Source organism: Venustampulla echinocandica, assembly GCF_003357145.1.
Source record: "Venustampulla echinocandica strain BP 5553 chromosome Unknown scaffold_0, whole genome shotgun sequence".
NCBI classification, from domain to species: domain Eukaryota; kingdom Fungi; phylum Ascomycota; class Leotiomycetes; order Helotiales; family Pleuroascaceae; genus Venustampulla; species Venustampulla echinocandica.
Genome location: NW_022474205.1, coordinates 2,446,497 through 2,463,557, shown reverse-complemented (window position 1 = coordinate 2,463,557; position 17,061 = coordinate 2,446,497). Strand labels below are relative to the sequence as shown.

The window sequence follows — 17,061 nt, the reverse complement described above, 5'->3', positions numbered from 1 at the left end:
ACGAACCTGCCACTACCCGCCCCTTTAATAACCACCATACACCAGCATCCAAGTTCCAGCATCCCTCTATCCAGTCCATATCGATTCACAACCGTTCCGTGGATAGTCCCTCATCACGATGCTAGATCACGCCTATTCTTCAACACTCCGCACATGGGATATTCCCCGCGGCGCAGCTTCCGCGCCCACCCTAGGCGCCCGTCCGATCATCACATCCGACATAGAGAGTGAGTAGGAAGAGGTAGGCTATTGAACGAAATTCTGTCGACCGTATAAATCAGCCAGGTTCTAGCTTGCAATATACCGAACTCTATATGGGCTGGCTATGTAGTTTGAACATAGGCTTTGTACTCCAAGGAGGTAGTTCAAACTGTTAGATCAAAGTTATAGATTGGTGCTGTCCGAAGTTAGACGGCCGTACCATTGTGACACTCCTTGGATGTGGTTAAGGTTAATGGGAACCGCCTCCAGCTCGAGGATAACCGGAGGAAAGAAAGCCATCATAGTTAAAAATGATCGATTGCCCCATTCTACCACCAAATCACTAGAAACAAACCCATCTCGAGCGGGATCTATACACTTCCAGAGAAATATCTAGAGAATGGAAACTGCAAGTTCGAAACTAATTCTAAACTGCGAAAGGGAGAGTGAGGGGGAGCCGCGAATCCATCCGTGCGTCGAGAATTTGAATGGAGAAGCTACCTTGGGTGCCTTTTGCGATCTTGAATTTCAGAGGCAGGGAGTTGAGCAAGCCGGCCAAGTATATTTTCCTTGATCTTTCACCGTCTGCATCTTTCAAAGTACTAGCTGTAGATGAGTGCTATGATAAGTGATTGGCAACTCTTCATTCTCACACCCCACTGTGCTAACATGCGCCTCACTCTCCAGCATGACCATCATTCCTGTCACCACACTGAAGTTCACCCTCTCTCTATTGACCCCACAACATCTCTCCTCTCGCAGTCTCGACTCTCGGGTCCCACAGCTCAACTCCCATACGCAACATGCGTCGTTAAGCCTGCATGGTCTTGCTAAAATTGTTGCCGCCTAGTCGGGGATGAGGAGAAGTGGGCCAAGTCGCCGACGATAATGATATGTTCCCAGTGGCACGAGGGGAATAATGATTGAAAACGCCACCCGACGGCCGGTACCACCTTGCCGGGACGAATAGGAAGCTGCAGGGACTAATGCAAGATTGGGATATGGGGTACGGGGCTTAAAGTATCGAGAATAACAGCGTGATTGTGGGGTAGAATCGGAAGGTAGGGCGTCTGTCAGTGGCACAGCAAGAACTTATACTGTCGGGCCGAGCTTTGCTGATAGCCCACGGCCCGCCTTGCTATGTGCTATTGATGAGGAGGAAGCTGCAAGATACCTGTGCCTAAGGCAGCTCCGAGGCTTATCTTGAAGCTAGACTTTGGTGGCCGATGAACAGAAATCTTTCGTTCGTTGAACAGCATCCAAAATCAGTCTTCCTTGTAGTTTGGAGGTCAGCTGATGGGGCTCGAGACCATTGGCGACGGAGTTCTTCCCCAAGCCCTATCGGCACTGTAAGGGGGTTGCAGATGTTGAACCCGTACTATCTGCCCAGGAGCGGGGGCTTTAGTCGGCGGGCTATACCGCTCATGTTAATCTGGGGTATTGATCAGCCCAACTAAAACATCGGTCCAACGATTCCTTTTAATTTCGAATCATCAAGCCCTTTGATTGGGCCTTCTCCAGGAATTAGGGGTTTTTAATCCAATACCACGGCCTGCTCCCATGTTTAGTCGAAAGCTTGGATCCTCCGTTAGATACCGCATCCCCTCCCCCTCCCGGTCCGGTTCCCACTCCGCTGGAACCCCGCATATTTGGACTATCGATCATAAGATGACGGGCCGTCAAACACCAGTGGCATTGTGTAGCGTGAATATGTACTCATTATTAGGTACAGGTAGCTAGTGTCCGTATTGTGCCTTGGCTCTTGGGTCGGGAACCCTTGGCTAACTGAAAATATTCCAAGATCCTTCTAGCCGCTTAAGATACCGAGTAAGTGGGATGAATCGCCAGAGCAGCAAAACCTCAACAATCCTACTTGCGCTCCATCCGCCACCTCTAGCTTTCGAAGATAGGTGCAATTGACCCTTTTGCTCTTGATCTATGGCTCTTCCAATTTCATACTTGTATAGCTCTATGTTATAATCCGATTAATTAATCCCATCGCCTGTCGGCCCATCCATCACATGGCACCACCTTCGGCGGCTCGGTGTTTGACGGCCCGAGGCTCTATCCGCTAGGCGTTGCGCCCACGAGGAACCCGGATTTTCTCCCACATACGGCCTCCTATTGGCCACACCCCCCCTCTGCTGCCTTCGCCGCTCGCTAGACTGCTATTCTCACCAATTGGTGCATCGATCGGCCAGGTATGGAGAACTCTGGAGACAACTATCGCGGTCCCCGCCTTTTCAAGGATCATCAGGTACAAGGGATGCAATTTAGGGGCAGAAAATAAAAAGCTGCAATTATCCCCAGACTTTTCCACCTTTCTCCACGTTCCAACGATCCCACGATCTCCAACTCCACCCTCCCCCATATTGTGAACTATAGGCATTGGAGCTATACTTCGTAAGCAGAAGCAGAGATGGCTTCAACCAAGGCCACCCCCGAAGGCGAGACCGGGGCCCCCGAGATCGGCAAGGCCGATGCAGCGCCTCTGCATTTCCTCCCCGAGGATGAGCTCGAACAAACCAAGACCATGAACGAGATCATCCGCAATGCCAAATCCGCCACTGAGAATGAGCAGAAGATGACCCTGCTACAGGGGATCAGGTTGTATCCCAAGGCCGTGGCATGGAGTGTCCTTATTTCGACCTGTATCTGTATGGAGGGCTATGATATTAGTTTGGTCAACAACTTCTGTGAGTTGATGTCCACCACAGTGAATCATAAATGCTTGATTTAGTGGCATACAGCTCTAACCGTACCCTCGCAATTTAGATGCATTCCCACAGTTCAACAAAAAGTATGGAGAACAATTACCAGACGGCTCGCACCAGATCCCAGCGCCCTGGCAAGCAGGTCTCAGTAATGTAAGTAAAATGAATGGGATGTGGTTTTAGTGATGGTGATAGCATCTTACTCATATCTCTACTCCAGGGTGCCAATGTTGGAGAGATCATCGGCCTTTTCATCAATGGTTACGTTTCTGAGCGATTCGGATACCGCTACACAGTCATGACTTGTCTCACCTTGGTTATTGCTTTCACGGCCATTTTCTTCACTGCAAAAGATGTGATCGCGTTGGAGGTTGCTGAGATCCTTTGCGGTATTGTAAGTGTTCTACCCTTATCCTAGGTAATGAATGATTCAGTGCTAACAAATGCAGCCATGGGGAGTGTTCCAAACACGTGAGTTCAAAAGAGCCATTGCTTAGAATGAGATAAAAATGGATTGTTGACGCTCTGTAGTGACCATTACATATGCCTCGGAAGTTTGCCCTGTCGCCCTGCGTGGATATCTCACAACCTATGTCAACTTCTGCTGGGGCCTTGGCCAGCTGATTGGAATTGGAGTCCTCAGGAGCATGTTGCATCGAGATGATGAGTGGTCCTATCGGTATGTTCATAGAACCGGAACATATCCACTCTGCGTGTTTCTGTTCTGAATGCTCATGAACACGAATTCTAACAATTATCTAGCATTCCTTTTGCTCTCCAATGGATGTGGCCTGTTCCACTTCTTGTAGGCATTGCCATGGCTCCCGAATCACCTTGGTGGCTTGTTCGAAAGGGTAGAGTCCAGGACGCGAAGAAGGCCCTTCTTCGCTTGACCAGTCTAAATAGGGAGACGGATTTCAACGCCGATGAGACTATTGCGATGATGGTTCATACAACTGCTTTAGAAGAGAAGGTAAGTTTAAGCGAGCGGATTCCCTTGTAGTATATGATACTAACATCCAATTTTCACCCTAGATCACTTCAGGAGCGAGCTATTGGGATTGTTTCAAAGGCACTGATTTGCGGAGAACTGAGATTATCTGCATGGTCTGGGCCATTCAGAATCTTTCCGGAAACTCTTTCTCAAACTACTCCACGTACTTCCTTGAACAAGCTGGCCTTGACCCCGCCAACGCTTATAATTTCGCCATGGGCCAATACAGCATCAACATGGCTGGTGTCTTTGGCGCATGGTTCCTCATGTCTTGGGGAGTAGGCCGAAGGTAAATTTGAATAAATGAAATAATTGCAACACACTTAGAATACATGCTAACAACCTCCACAGAACTCTCTACCTTGTTGGACTGTGTGGTCTCTGCACCATGCTCTTTATCCTTGGTTTCCTCGGTCTCGTTCCCTCAGCCCAGAAAAAGGAAGCTTCTCTCGCAACTGGGAGCATCATGTTGGTCTGGGCATTATGTTACCAGTTATCTGTCGGTACCGTGTGTTACTCACTCGTGGCTGAGTTATCCACCCGCCGACTCCAGATTAAGACCGTCGTTCTCGGACGAAACCTTTAGTATGTATCCTCTACCATTCTACCTTCCCTTTAACGTTCTCTCAATGAGACACCCAATCATCGATTTAAAAAGAGCATCGAGCCTGATACTAACGGCGTCACAATAGCAACATCGTCGGAATCATCTGCTCCGTCCTAACACCCTATATGCTTAACCCCGGCGCTTGGAACTGGGGCAATTACGCCGGTTTCTTCTGGGCATCCATCTGCTTCTGCTGCATCATCTACACATACTTCCGCCTCCCAGAACCCGCAGGTCGGTCCTTTGCCGAGTTGGACATGTTATTTGAGCGTGGCATTAGTGCACGCAAGTTCTCTAGCACCAAGGTTGATGTTTTCCATGAGAATGTTGATGAGAAGGTTATCGAGAACTATGAGTATGAAGGAGTGAGGAATAGGGATGGGGAGAGCAGAGCAGGGACTCATGAGAAGGAATAGATGCGCAGTGACGCAGGGAGTCTACGAGTTAGCGCTGAGTGGGGATTCCAGATTATTAATGTTCGATCTGGTGATGTTTAATAGCAATATTCAAGTTCTGAATATATATAAGTTAACGCAAAGACGATAATGTAATACTTATCACACTGAGTTTCCAGGGAACAAGTTAAAAACACGATCCGGGCTTTGCTCCGGGATGAAATTAATAGCATCGCCTTTCACATGTAGACGTTAAATTAGCGAGCCCCTTACTGCCACGGTGGTGAACGAAAGCTCGCTCCCTTTGGTACACCAGGTGTCACGATTCGACGTATGGTTCGCTCTGGAAATTTCGCTTCCACCCTTTTGTGATTAAGCAAAGCAGCACCTGCGTACGGAAACTCCTATCTTTTATATCGATGGACAAAAATAACTGGGAAAAAAGCGAAAGGAAGTCGTTATGCTTTCTCTTGGTCAGAATTAAATAAGTATATTCAATTTATGAGGGCGCACCTAGCTACCACCGAAGAGATCTCTAGGCTAACCGGCAAACGGTAAACAAGTAAAATCTAGACGCCCGCCTTAAACCCCACACTGAGCTTCCCATATGATGGTTCCCTGGAAGGAATTTCCCAACCATGGCCCCTTAGTCATCAAAATTTCTTGCAATAAACGCCACTCCGGGGTCCACTGCTATGAAGACCGCCTTGCAATATCAGACCCATAAACTCAAATGACGACCTCTTTCCCTCAGATCACGATCGTATCGTCAAGCTGCCACCACTAAGCCCATTCTTCGTTGCCATTTGACCATACCTGTGCCTTGTTCCATGGAACTGAGCGGGTTGATCGTTCTCTCTTCATATTGCCCTCCATTCTCGTCGCCTCTTCGGTATTGGCGCCGCAAGGGCCATCGGCTCCTCGAGCATTAGAGGTGTATAGGTCATCAGCCCAGGCTGATTTCCGTGTCTTGCGCAAAGTGCTCGTATTATGCTGTGCCCTCTGCATTGATAACATCTGTTCCGATGAATAAGGGGTGTTGGAGAAGGGGAGGTACAAGAGCGACACACCACCTGATTCCTCTGAATGCTCGATTTGTCCTGGTCGTTCTAAGTCGTCTTCGCCTGGTTCGGTAAACTTTGCCTGGTGTGCGTTAGGGAGAAGCAGAGAAGTTGATGGCGTTGGAGACATAGGTCGGAAGAAGTACTTCGGAGCTGCTGTGGTTGGCGATGGTGAGCATGATGAAGAGCTTTCCTTCTCTGGGGTTGAAGAGCGGCAAGCCTGTTTGTTCACCAACACCCCTCCCTTCTCCGTGTGGTCACTGTCGTATCCTGAATGATCATTTCTTTGTTCAAGTTCGCCTGGCCTCAAAATCATTGCCTTTGCACCATCTGGGTATCCCGGACGGCGGTTGCTGCTCGGTTCAAGTCGATCATCATCCCGATATTTCTTGTCCGTGCGACGATGGATGCGCTCCACAAGTTGTCCGTAGCCCTCCATTACCCCAACAATGCGTGCGCTTCTATCATCTCCCGTAGCTGCTCCATATTCCTCATTTACCGACTCTAGAGGTAGCACAGCTGCCGAAGTGGAATTGGGACATAGTTGCCATTCCAAATCGCCTTTGCATCCTACCGACATTGTCGCCTTGCCCTTCTGCTTCTCCGATGCGTCCCACTGACCCCATTTTACAACACCGGCATTCGCGAGAGCCATGGTACAAGTGGGGAAAAGCTCTTCAATTTTCTGTTGTCGGGTAAGGGAAGCATGGCTCTCCATACCCCATTGGAAGGACTTGCATACGGCATCGGAGGGCTGAGAGTGGTTTGGGTCTTCAATTTTGCCCCTTTTCGGAACGATATTGAGACTCGGGGGATGAGGTGGGCGGGAATGGTGAGCGGCATAAGCAGACTGCCTGCCCTGAACCAGATATTGTCCATTTCCCAACGCCAGCGAGCCAGAGGATCCTATCTTGTCTTTTGCTCCTCCATGTACCACTTGTGCCGATTGAGAATCAAATCCCTCCTCCCGTATATATGAGGATCTCATCATGAGGGGCTCACCCTGGTGTCCGTGTTGTTCAAGATCGAAAGGCCCGCTCTCAACATGAGGTTGGCTTTGAGGTGGATATCTGGAAGCAAGTGAGCCCTGATACGTTTCCCACGCTGAAGATTCGGTTGTCATATCGGTGCTGTTTGTAAGGTTTGAACTGCGTCGCCGGGTTTCCGGGGCTCGGTGGATATTCGACGGGTTGGGCAAAAGATCGGGAAAGTGAGTTGAGCCGCCCGGCATCGACTTGAAAAAATGATCATAAGGACCGATCATTATTGCCAATATCTCGAGAAGAGGCAGAAAGGGTGAGTTTGTTATGTTTGTCTTGCGTATGGATTGGGCGGTGGATGAAAAGAGGGCCTTTGATTCACTCTCGGTGAGAATGTTTGTGTCGAGGAGTGGTGAATACCGCGGTTAAGGTAGTTAGGCCTGGTTGTCAGATCGAAGGCGGTGAATAATTGACAGGTAGTGATAGTTTGTGCTTGGTAAATGGGATTGTAACGAAATAAATCATCATTTAGTTAGCTCTTGCGTGAAAGGTTAAAGGTGAAGGGGACTCTGAGAGTTAGCACAGATGTTATTCTCCCCTATCCATAACACCTATCCATTAAATCAAACTCATAACCAGCGAACGTAGCCAATTCAGCTTCCCACAGCATCTTAAATTACTGCCCACACTACTCATCCCCAGGCTCCCTCTGTTCCCTACACAGCTCCCGCTCAACACACCCATTTGGGCCAGCTTGTGCCCGTTTCGCCATCTCAGCGGCTCCCCTCGCCGCCACAAACTCAGTAGTAAACTGAGGAGTCTGCAATGCCGAATACAGATCCACCTTCCCAAGTTCACTCAAGGCTTTCCATATAGTATCCAATAACTGCTTGTTCTGCGCACTCTCTCCCATAAGAACTAGCGTGTCGAGACTTCGTGGATCACCCCCAGCCAGAGCAACGAGCTTGATCCGATCACCGACTTGCTCCCAATAGTCTTTGATGCTGTCAGGATTGTGCAAGGGACGATGTGAAGACCCCAAGGCGGGCGTACGATCACGGGCATCACGGTATATCCAATACGCAGTAACGGAGGTAGAGCGCTCAACGACAAATTCATCGGCGGTATAAGAGATGGTAAGGGTATGCCTCACTGGCTGGGATACTTCTTCCGAGTCACACTGTTCCACATTGGACCAGTGCGTGCATATTCCGTAGCCCATCCCCGCAAATGCTGTGTTGAATTGGTTAACCGGGCTTGGGGTGGATTTGTAACTTCGCAGGCGAGTGAGATTGACCCAGCCCAGCGCTTCATCGAAGTCGCCAAAGGGGAGATTTGGGATCTCTGGGAGGCTGGGGAAGACGGCAGGAGGGATTGATTCGGGGGTGCTTTCTTCTGCAAGGCGGTTGAGTTGCCCGAGGAAGTGGGAGAGGGTTTCGATATCGGGAGTCGAGGGGAGACCACGTGATTGGCGGAATCGTCGCTGGGCTTGGTCATATTGCCATTGAAGACGGTCGCGAATGTTGTCGAATGGTGGACTTGGAATAGGTTGTCAGAGGCCGAAGCGGGAAATATATATATATTACAGTGGATGTGGCTTACTATTTGAGATTGTATGGTTCGGCGAGCCGGTTCATCATCGCTTTATAGTCATCACTACCATTGACCTGTGGGAATTTCATTAGTTTACCGTAAGAGTGTGCGAAAATGGTGACCACTCACTCGGCCAACGCTCACTACCGTTTTGTTGTGGTATCTTATGGCCACAGTCCTAGATTTACTTAGCAACTGAATGAGGGAAGACACAGATGGCGGAATAGCTACCCATATGTGAGGGTAAGATCAAACCCAACCGCAGGTGCAACAATCAACTCTCTCGGAACACATTGGTCACAGGTTGGCTGTGTTGTCAACACCGTTTGAAAACGGTTCTGCTGAGCTTCCCCATATAGAAAATTACTCCACACAGCGAGAACGAGGCTGCCTAAACTACCCCGCATGTTTATAAGTCTGCGTATACTTCCTTGAGCGTACTAGAATTTCGAATTTCGAAAGTACGATAAAAGAGGACTTGGGAAAATAGTGGAAGCAAGCAAATAAGGGAGCAAGTTGGTATCTATAGAGCCTAAGATTGGGGGGATGTATGAGTAACAGTTGGTATACAACCCAAGTTTGGGGGCTGTATACTCTAACAGTTGGTTGGCACAGCCTCAGTCCAGGAAGGATTGGGCAAAATGCCTTGCCAAAGTACCGCGTTGCTTTGGCCTCTCTCTGTAGGGCTTCGCTACTGTGATTACCCCTGGAACGAACTGTTTCATGGGATGCGGGCAGCCTACGGGAGGCATCGATAAGTTAGTTACGTCAAATACCCAGTCGTTGGGATCTGAACAACTCGTTCCCAGTACCCAATCCCGCTAACCACTTGGTCGGGCATTGTAAGGGAAATGGGATCCAGTAGAAAATGGACATAAGTTTGGGGGGAGTTGTCGCCAACCAATTTCCGCACCTACATCGATTGCAGGGTGGGGAATTAAGCAACGAAAGAGAAGCACTCAAATAAGAGGCCTAGGTCATGACCATTATTCATTTTTAGATAGAACTTATAATCGAAATGCGCATCCCATGATGTCTACCCTGCCTGCCCGATCCATCCGCCCACAAACGCCGGCCCTCGCACACACATAGGTACCTCAAGGTATCATAAAAGCCCATCACGCCTGTCGTTCAAATAACCCCAAATAGAAAACATCAATATCCAACATAGCCAGCCTGAGCCACCATGCCTGGATCTGCGTAACCTCGCTGCTGAATAGGGATCTGTCCTGGAGGTTGCTGCTGGTGGGCCATCCGTCCGTTTAGATCGTTAAACCAAGGATGTTGCAACGCATCATGAGCAGATATCCGCAACTCGGGTCGCAATTGGAGCATTCTCTGCAACAGATCAATGCCAGCCGGGTCGATCTGGGGTAAGATGACGCGCAAATCTTGCGTGGCATACATCTGAAAGTTCTGCTTATATTCGGTGTACTGCGAGATTCCGGGCCATGTGCGTTCAGATGGTGTACCCATGATACGGAAGATTCGAACAAGCTGGTCCTCGTTCGTGGTGCCCGGGAAAAGTGGGCGACCGGTGTACATCTCTGCCATGATGCATCCTGCCGACCAGATATCGATGCTAGTGTTGTAGGTGCGACTGCCGAGGAGCACGTCTGGAGCGCGGTACCAGAGAGTCACAACCTCGTTGGAGAATGTATTGACGGGAATGCCGAAGGCACGGGCGAGGCCAAAATCAGCTAGTTTGAGTTGGCCCTTGGTGTTGATGAGGAGATTCTGAGGCTTGAGATCACGATGGAGAACACGATTTGTGTGGCAGAAATCAATGCCCTTCAGCAGCTGGTGCATGAAGGATTTGATGGTGATGGGGTTCAACGCTCCGCGGTCGCCTTGGGTGTCCATATACTTCTTAAGATCTTTGTCCATATACTCGAAAACGAGCATGAGCTTGTTCTCAGTGTGGATGACGTCGTGCAGGCTGACAATGTTATCATGCTTCAGTTCCTTCATCAACGAGATCTCGCGGATCGCGGTAGAGGGTGTGCCCTCTTCTGAATCGAGGTGAATTTCCTTCAAGGCTACCAGTTCGCCGGTCTGCCGATTTCTGCCTTTGAAGACCGTGGCATAGGTCCCCTCACCGAGCTTCTCCAGCTGCTGGAACGAACTCGGGTGTCGCTTATCCATCTCTGCGGGTGCTTCGTCTTGGGGGTTGAGGTTCCGTATGCTGATTGTACTTGGTAGAGAGGACGGAAACGTTTGCGCCTTGGGCGTGGGAGGGAAAGTTCGGCGGGGAGGATGGACGGAGAGTCGTAGGCGCGAGGTGTATCTTGGGTCAAAAAGCAACGAGGTTGGTGTGCAAATACTAAGGGAAATAGCAGACGCGTCCTTCGACCCGCGTAATGAAGCCGTGGTGACGAGAGGGTAGCAAGTTGTTACTACTTGCAAGACAAGATGGTATTGAGCTCAGGGAGAAGGAGAGGGAGATCTAGAGGACCGACTCATTCAACTGCTGGCGCGGCCGGGTAATAATTTGCCCACCAGAGGAACACGGAACCTTAGCGAGCGTCAACAGGGGTGCCGTGGGCGCCTATGCAGCGCCTGATACTGGTGGCCTGATGGTTGATACATGATGCCTGAGGATCTCCAGTAATGACGAAGCTTGTAATCTGTAGGGAGAACGGGTTGCCGCGGGGTAGGAGGTACGTACCGCAGCACTCTGTACCATACGCGAGTACCTGATTACCTGATTAGGCTTCGGGAAGTCATCCTACATAGCACCGGGCCTTGTTGACACAGCACCTAAGCATCACCACATATACAGGCTCTACTGGACTATGATGTGAACAGCTACTTTGTTGTCTGCCGATACTCCATTACTCCCTCCAACATGCGACCCATGCCTGGAGACGATGCCTTTGGAGGGCGGTCACGTAGTGGCAGCGTGGCCGATAACGACTTGACACCGCTCGTAACTCGGTCCCAACAACCACAGATGACATACTTCTTCGCAGACGAGAAATCGATAGAGGAGTCCGACTCTAACGTATCACTATCGCCAGCGTCCTGTTTCCCCAAACAGCGAGATCCGAATACTCCCAAGGGGAGCATGTATGGCGTTGAGAGCCTGGAAACCACCACAAGCTCCCTGCAGATCGACGACCAGGAGGATGAACAAAGGATCCAAAAGGCCCGCCATAGCCGGAAAAATAATATCGGGCTATCTTCCTCCAGACCGTCCGAAGAAGACCTGTCTGATGCTGCCTCTGCATATCCTTCTTGGAAGTCCTCGGCGGATATCAGCAGGAATGTGTCCCCCTCTCACCAGCGACGGCCTTCTCAAACAGGTATTTCCAGACCGATCACGCCTCTATCATATGGTTCTCCGGCGCCTGCTTCTGTCATGAGCAGCCCAGGTTCTCGCAGAAATTCTGATGCCGGCTCGTATATGGATGATATTGCGAGCCAGGCTATTATATCTAGCGGGGATGAGGAGCGAGAGATTAACCCCCAGTTGATGGATAGTGGGAGTGCTCCCCAGCTGGTCATGCCTAGTATAAAGATGCCTAGCAGACGTCCATTTACCGAGAGCGGAAAGAGCATGGGCAGGCTGAAGGTGTTGATTGCAGGAGATTCTAGTAAGCATTTCCTGTGTAGGATGCGGCTTTAGCTAACAGATTAGGCGTTGGCAAGACTTCCCTGATCAAGGCAATCGTCCAGACCTGCGAAGACATTGTACACGTTGACCCTTTGTCCCCGACCGCCATATCGATCCCAGAGACCCGGCGGAGGAGTTCAAGATCGTCCAGGAAGGGTTCCTCCAATATGCAAACTACCTCTCAAATCACAGAAGTCTATGCGAGCACAAAGCCATATCCTGCTTGGTGGTCTGATTTGGAGGATAGCCGTATATTGCAGAGGAGAAAGAGTCTGGGTGATTCGGTCTTGGAGAGGAATTTGTGTTTTGTCGACACGCCAGGATATGGCAACAAAACCTCAGTATGTGTTCCAAAGACTCTGAACTTATCAGTTGCTAATATTGTAGTGCTTGGAATGCATCACCCCAGTCATTGATTATATGGAATCCCATCTTAGAAAAGCTACGTCTCCTGAAAACATAAGCGAATCGGATATGATAAGCATGCTCAGTGGGAATGGAGGATCGCAGGTTGATCTCGTTCTATATGTGATTTTACACCGTAAGTCTAACGGCTTGGGTCACAAATTGTTTTTAATGGTGTTTCAGGCATAAAACCAGTCGACATCGAATATTTACGGCGCCTATCACACCTGACCAATGTCATCCCACTGGTTGCGCAAGCAGAGCACCTATCCCAGGACGAGTTATTGTCTATCAAGGAACATATTAGAGGTTCATTGCAAGAAGCTAACATTCATCCTTTCCATTTCGCCAGTGTTCCGAAAGGGGCTCACTCACATCCCGAATCCCCGTATGCGATATCTACTACCGCATCCAAAGACCACGAAAACATGGATGCAAGTCTTCTGATGTCCCCTGACTATGTCTCACCCCTTATTCCATCAGAGTTATCTATTCTGGTATCTCAGATATTTGATCCATCGAATATCTCCTGGCTCCGCCATTCTGCTGCCAAGAAATTCATACAGTGGCGCGATTTCAGCACACCTTCACAATCCATTTACCAGCCAATCGGTGCCTCGTCCTCACCAATATCAACGGCGCCAGTCGGTGCAACTACTTCATACGCACTGGCCCGAATCACCGACCACGCCCAAAGAGAAGAGCGCATAGCGCAAGTCCGGCTTGCCAACTGGGCAGCAGACTTACAACGAAGCCTGCAAAACGAGCGCGCGCGGTTTGATCAACTTGCACGAAGTGAGAGGGCCGTCTGGCTTACCGAAAGGCTCGGTGAGTGTGTCCAAGATGGTAGCATCATCCCAATTTCACAGGCACGCAAGCAGGATGATGGCTATTCATGTTCTCTGATTAAGCAAGGTAGCTACTCGAGACGTAAGGAGTGGTCAATAGGGCCGCAAAGAGACATAGATGTACATGATCCATTGGGTTTGTTGCAATTAAATGTCGAAATGAAGAAGAGAGGTTGGGTCGCTGTTAAGTTCCTCGGTGGGTTTGGAATCCTCGGTGGGTTGGCGTTCTGGCTGGTGAGGACATGGCAAGGTACGAATATTTGGGGAGTTCCGGGAAAGGACTGGGCTGAGTTGGGCATGGCTGATTGGAGATAAGCCATGAACAAATAAGGGTTTCAGTTATAGGATCTGAGGAGTTAGAGGCGGATGATGGGCGTTTGGATTACAGTTCGGAGAACCTTTCTTTTCATTCATTCGGAGTGGTGGTAGTATGTCTACGGACTACTTGCTGAGAATATTGTTTAGAGTGATTTGGTTGGGTGTAAGGCGTTTTCCCTAATTTAAATCACCACACATAGCGAGCATATAGGCAACTCACAACACACATACCAATATTAAATCTCCCATCCCCCAGAATGAAGCTTGAAGCTTGATTTTCCCGGTATAAATCATATCATGCGAAGGCTAAACACTCGGGATTTCTAGGATATACCCTTCCACCTTTCCTCCGTAAAACTAAAACCTATGCTATAAAGTAGAATTTAAGCATCTTGCAAGGAAGCCATGCACCAGACCTTTGTAGTTCACTGACACTGCTAGGCAGGAAAGCGATATATTAACCTACCGCTCTTGCTGTAGCTGAGCTGGACGTAATGAGAGCGAAGTTTACCAGCTATTACTAGAGGTGGGAGAGAGCCGATATCAACGGCGAAGAATATCGGTAGTGCTAGAGCAGCGCGGCGTTATGGCTAATGACGGCAATTAAAACACTCCAGCCCCGGGCGACAATACTCCAAAGGTTGGATTGGAGCTTCGTGCGCTGGGCGCTGGGCGCTAGAATAAATCAGCATACTTCGTATGGTGCTCTCGACTCGAATAAAGGGTTTAGCTTCAATCAGTAGCCCAAGACAGAAGGCATGGTCTCCTGTTGTATCTTTCAGCATTTGATAGGGATGCAAAACGTTTGTCCTCAACTATCATCCGCCGTGGTCGGTGAATCTAAGCCCTCGTGTGTACCAACCGCAACTTGTAGGTGCCTGGAGGGACCCGCGCGGTTCTTCGCCTTTTGGGTATCCAGACCACTCCTCTCATATACCCAGCGACCCTTTGTCTCTCCGGGTATCGCGTACAGGTAGGTGGCGGCGGGAAAATATTTTCCGACAAATGGGGTTTTCCGACAAATGATTTTGCAAATTTGTATGGGTTTTGCTATTGACCTCGAAGTTTCTAGCAAAAACCCTGGGTTTACAGCTTCATCGCTCAACAGTCTATCTCATGCACATGACTCTCTTGATCACCTCTAGGGGTTTTCAGGAAATTGTTTCTTCGACCAAAGATGCTCGGCGTCTCGGTCCCACTCTACCAATAATTCAGGAGCAATCAGTCCTGTTGGGTGTTTGGACCATCCTTTCCGAGCAAGGGTAGTATTCTGCGATCAGATTGGTATATTCTTCCAATAAAGGCGACATGTAAGTCACGTCTGGAGCCATCTTCTTGGTTGGTGCACAAGGCGTCGATTTATAGCTTTCGAGGGGTATTGGGATATCGTAGGTGCCGTAGGCCCTGAAAGAGATTCCGACTGATTCCTTTCGGTCGAGGATCGATGGTAGGTGAGATATGGCATTGCCAGAGGACCCTAGCCATAGGAGTCGACCTCGAAGTGGATGGCACTACACTCTATATCGCTGAGACTAGAATGCGCGATTGAGACATAGATCATGGAGGATGGGACTACGAATGATCTGTCATTTACTAGACGACGGTATTTCAACCTGTTCGATGGGGTGATAGGGACCGAAGCTTTCGTCTACCAACTTTGAAGAGCGCTCCAGTCTCCAAGCTTTTCCTGTCTTTCCGTATCTTCTGGTTTAAATTAGTTTGTCTCGATTGGAAAGGGAGAAGTTTCTTAGAAGAGATATGCTTTGGCAAACCTCCATCCATTTGTTTTAGACTTAAGATATTGACGAGTGAGCGACTTTGGTCATTGAGGTAGGGTCTCGAGCTTCTACGAACACGCAGCCGGGAAGAATTTTTGTTCTAGCGGAGGCATACCTAATCTGGGAATGCCTCCCTTCTTGGGGACATGACAAAAGCCCAAGTTATCCTCCCGGCCTCGTATCCGCGGAACGATGTTGATAGTCCGTTTGAACTATCCCGAGCTAGTCGCGCTATTCGATGCCCGAGCCAGGAATGCGAAGTGCGCTTTAAAATTTGGCGGTTGATTATTTGAACACAAGAGATTTATTCGGTGGCTCATCCTCACTATCGGAGACCTTTGTGGCTTTTGCTTGGCGGCTTTCTTGCTTTCTTGTTTTCGTGAAATCTCGGCCTTTTGGACCCCAAAACATTTTGTTCTCGGCCTGGCCATCGCCAACTGTGGCACAGATGTTTTCATCGCCACCTCGGAATCTTCGCTATCCCGGTCCAGATAATGCTCGGGGAATGAGATTATAGCCAAGGGTTCCAGCCATACTGTTGAGAGTAACTAACTAGCTTGGAGAAAAGGAAGTGGTGAATGAGCTGATCTTGACAATTGGACAATTCAAATAGCACTCGGCTTTTGCCGACGCACCCATATTTGCTTCTTTCGGTATATAGAATGATCTGCGCCAGCAGACTCTGCGACTTGAGATCGATGGGCAAAGTGCAAAAGGGGGTTTCAAGCAGGAGTTCACATGAGAGTTGTTGGAGCGGTGTTTCATTCAAGTTCCGCAGCTTCATCTCCCTTGATACGAAGCACTTTAGTGGCCGAAAGACTTTGAGACTTCGGCTTTAGCGAATAGCGTCAATGAATATGAAGGGCCGCTAGAGTAAAATCACCTGCCTGTACTTCGTAAGTGTAAACTGATCAGAGCCGCGGATGTTTTACGCGGGGTTGGAGTTTATGTGGAGATGTTGGCGCCAGGCCAGCTGCCAAGTGAACCCCTCAATCACGCCTCTAACATTCCAAGTCCGCGTCGTCGAGTCAGCATTCGACTTACGAGTTATCTTGACATACCGAGTTTAGGAATCGGTGCCAGAATCACCCCAATCACCCTCAATCACTCCTAATCACCCCCATGCCCATGATAGGGGACTCTGTTTTGTTGCATATCGCACTTTTGCGCTCGACTCGTGGCCGTCTCACGTATTCTTCCAAGTGTGGTTGCAATTCCGGGGCAGCTCTGTGCTGTGCCAGTCCGCTATTAACCGCCGTGGATATCATGACCCGGTTGAGCTTGAAGGATGATTCATCATTGGGGAATTGAGGCTTCCCGTCCTTACTCGCCGGCCCAGTTGTGGCCACTCCTTTGCAGTAACACCTCTAGGAAAGTAGACATTGCCCTTCTGTTAGGGAAACGTAGCAACACGCGGCCTCCAACAACTAATACCGAGAGCCTCAAGATTGCAGAGCTCTTCTTTGAGCACGGATTATTAGCTCTTCGGCGCCCCACCAAGCAAGCAAGCAAGCAAGCACGCAAGCATAGCTCGACTCTCGACCCTCGAGT

At 49.4% G+C, this 17,061-nt stretch overlaps 5 protein-coding genes across 5 annotated transcripts; 2 read left to right on the top strand and 3 right to left on the bottom strand.

Annotated features, from left to right (window-relative positions):
* Positions 1–2,620: 2,620 nt before the first annotated feature.
* Positions 2,621–4,932, top strand: BP5553_00762 (putative alpha-glucoside transport protein; the record flags this gene model as incomplete). Its single annotated transcript, XM_032009385.1, has 9 exons — positions 2,621–2,897; positions 2,977–3,068; positions 3,136–3,309; positions 3,365–3,386; positions 3,447–3,594; positions 3,678–3,888; positions 3,951–4,198; positions 4,261–4,494; positions 4,602–4,932. 9 exons carry the CDS (start codon positions 2,621–2,623, stop codon positions 4,930–4,932), a joined length of 1,737 nt encoding a protein of 578 aa, XP_031873439.1.
* A 762-nt stretch (positions 4,933–5,694) lies between these two features.
* On the bottom strand, positions 5,695–7,203 carry BP5553_00761 (uncharacterized protein; the record flags this gene model as incomplete). Its single annotated transcript, XM_032009384.1, has 1 exon — positions 5,695–7,203. One exon carries the CDS (start codon positions 7,201–7,203, stop codon positions 5,695–5,697), a length of 1,509 nt encoding a protein of 502 aa, XP_031873438.1.
* Positions 7,204–7,640: 437 nt separating this feature from the next.
* BP5553_00760 (uncharacterized protein) lies at positions 7,641–8,952 on the bottom strand (the record flags this gene model as incomplete). Its single annotated transcript, XM_032009383.1, has 4 exons — positions 7,641–8,490; positions 8,555–8,619; positions 8,675–8,723; positions 8,777–8,952. The coding sequence occupies 4 exons, from the start codon at positions 8,950–8,952 to the stop codon at positions 7,641–7,643; spliced, it is 1,140 nt and encodes a 379-aa protein (XP_031873437.1).
* Positions 8,953–9,700: 748 nt separating this feature from the next.
* On the bottom strand, positions 9,701–10,690 carry BP5553_00759 (putative PHO85-cyclin-dependent protein kinase; the record flags this gene model as incomplete). Its single annotated transcript, XM_032009382.1, has 1 exon — positions 9,701–10,690. The coding sequence occupies one exon, from the start codon at positions 10,688–10,690 to the stop codon at positions 9,701–9,703; it is 990 nt and encodes a 329-aa protein (XP_031873436.1).
* A 703-nt stretch (positions 10,691–11,393) lies between these two features.
* BP5553_00758 (p-loop containing nucleoside triphosphate hydrolase) lies at positions 11,394–13,729 on the top strand (the record flags this gene model as incomplete). The annotated part of the gene is made up of 4 exons (XM_032009381.1): positions 11,394–12,141; positions 12,186–12,502; positions 12,549–12,702; positions 12,750–13,729. 4 exons carry the CDS (start codon positions 11,394–11,396, stop codon positions 13,727–13,729), a joined length of 2,199 nt encoding a protein of 732 aa, XP_031873435.1.
* Positions 13,730–17,061: the final 3,332 nt, after the last annotated feature.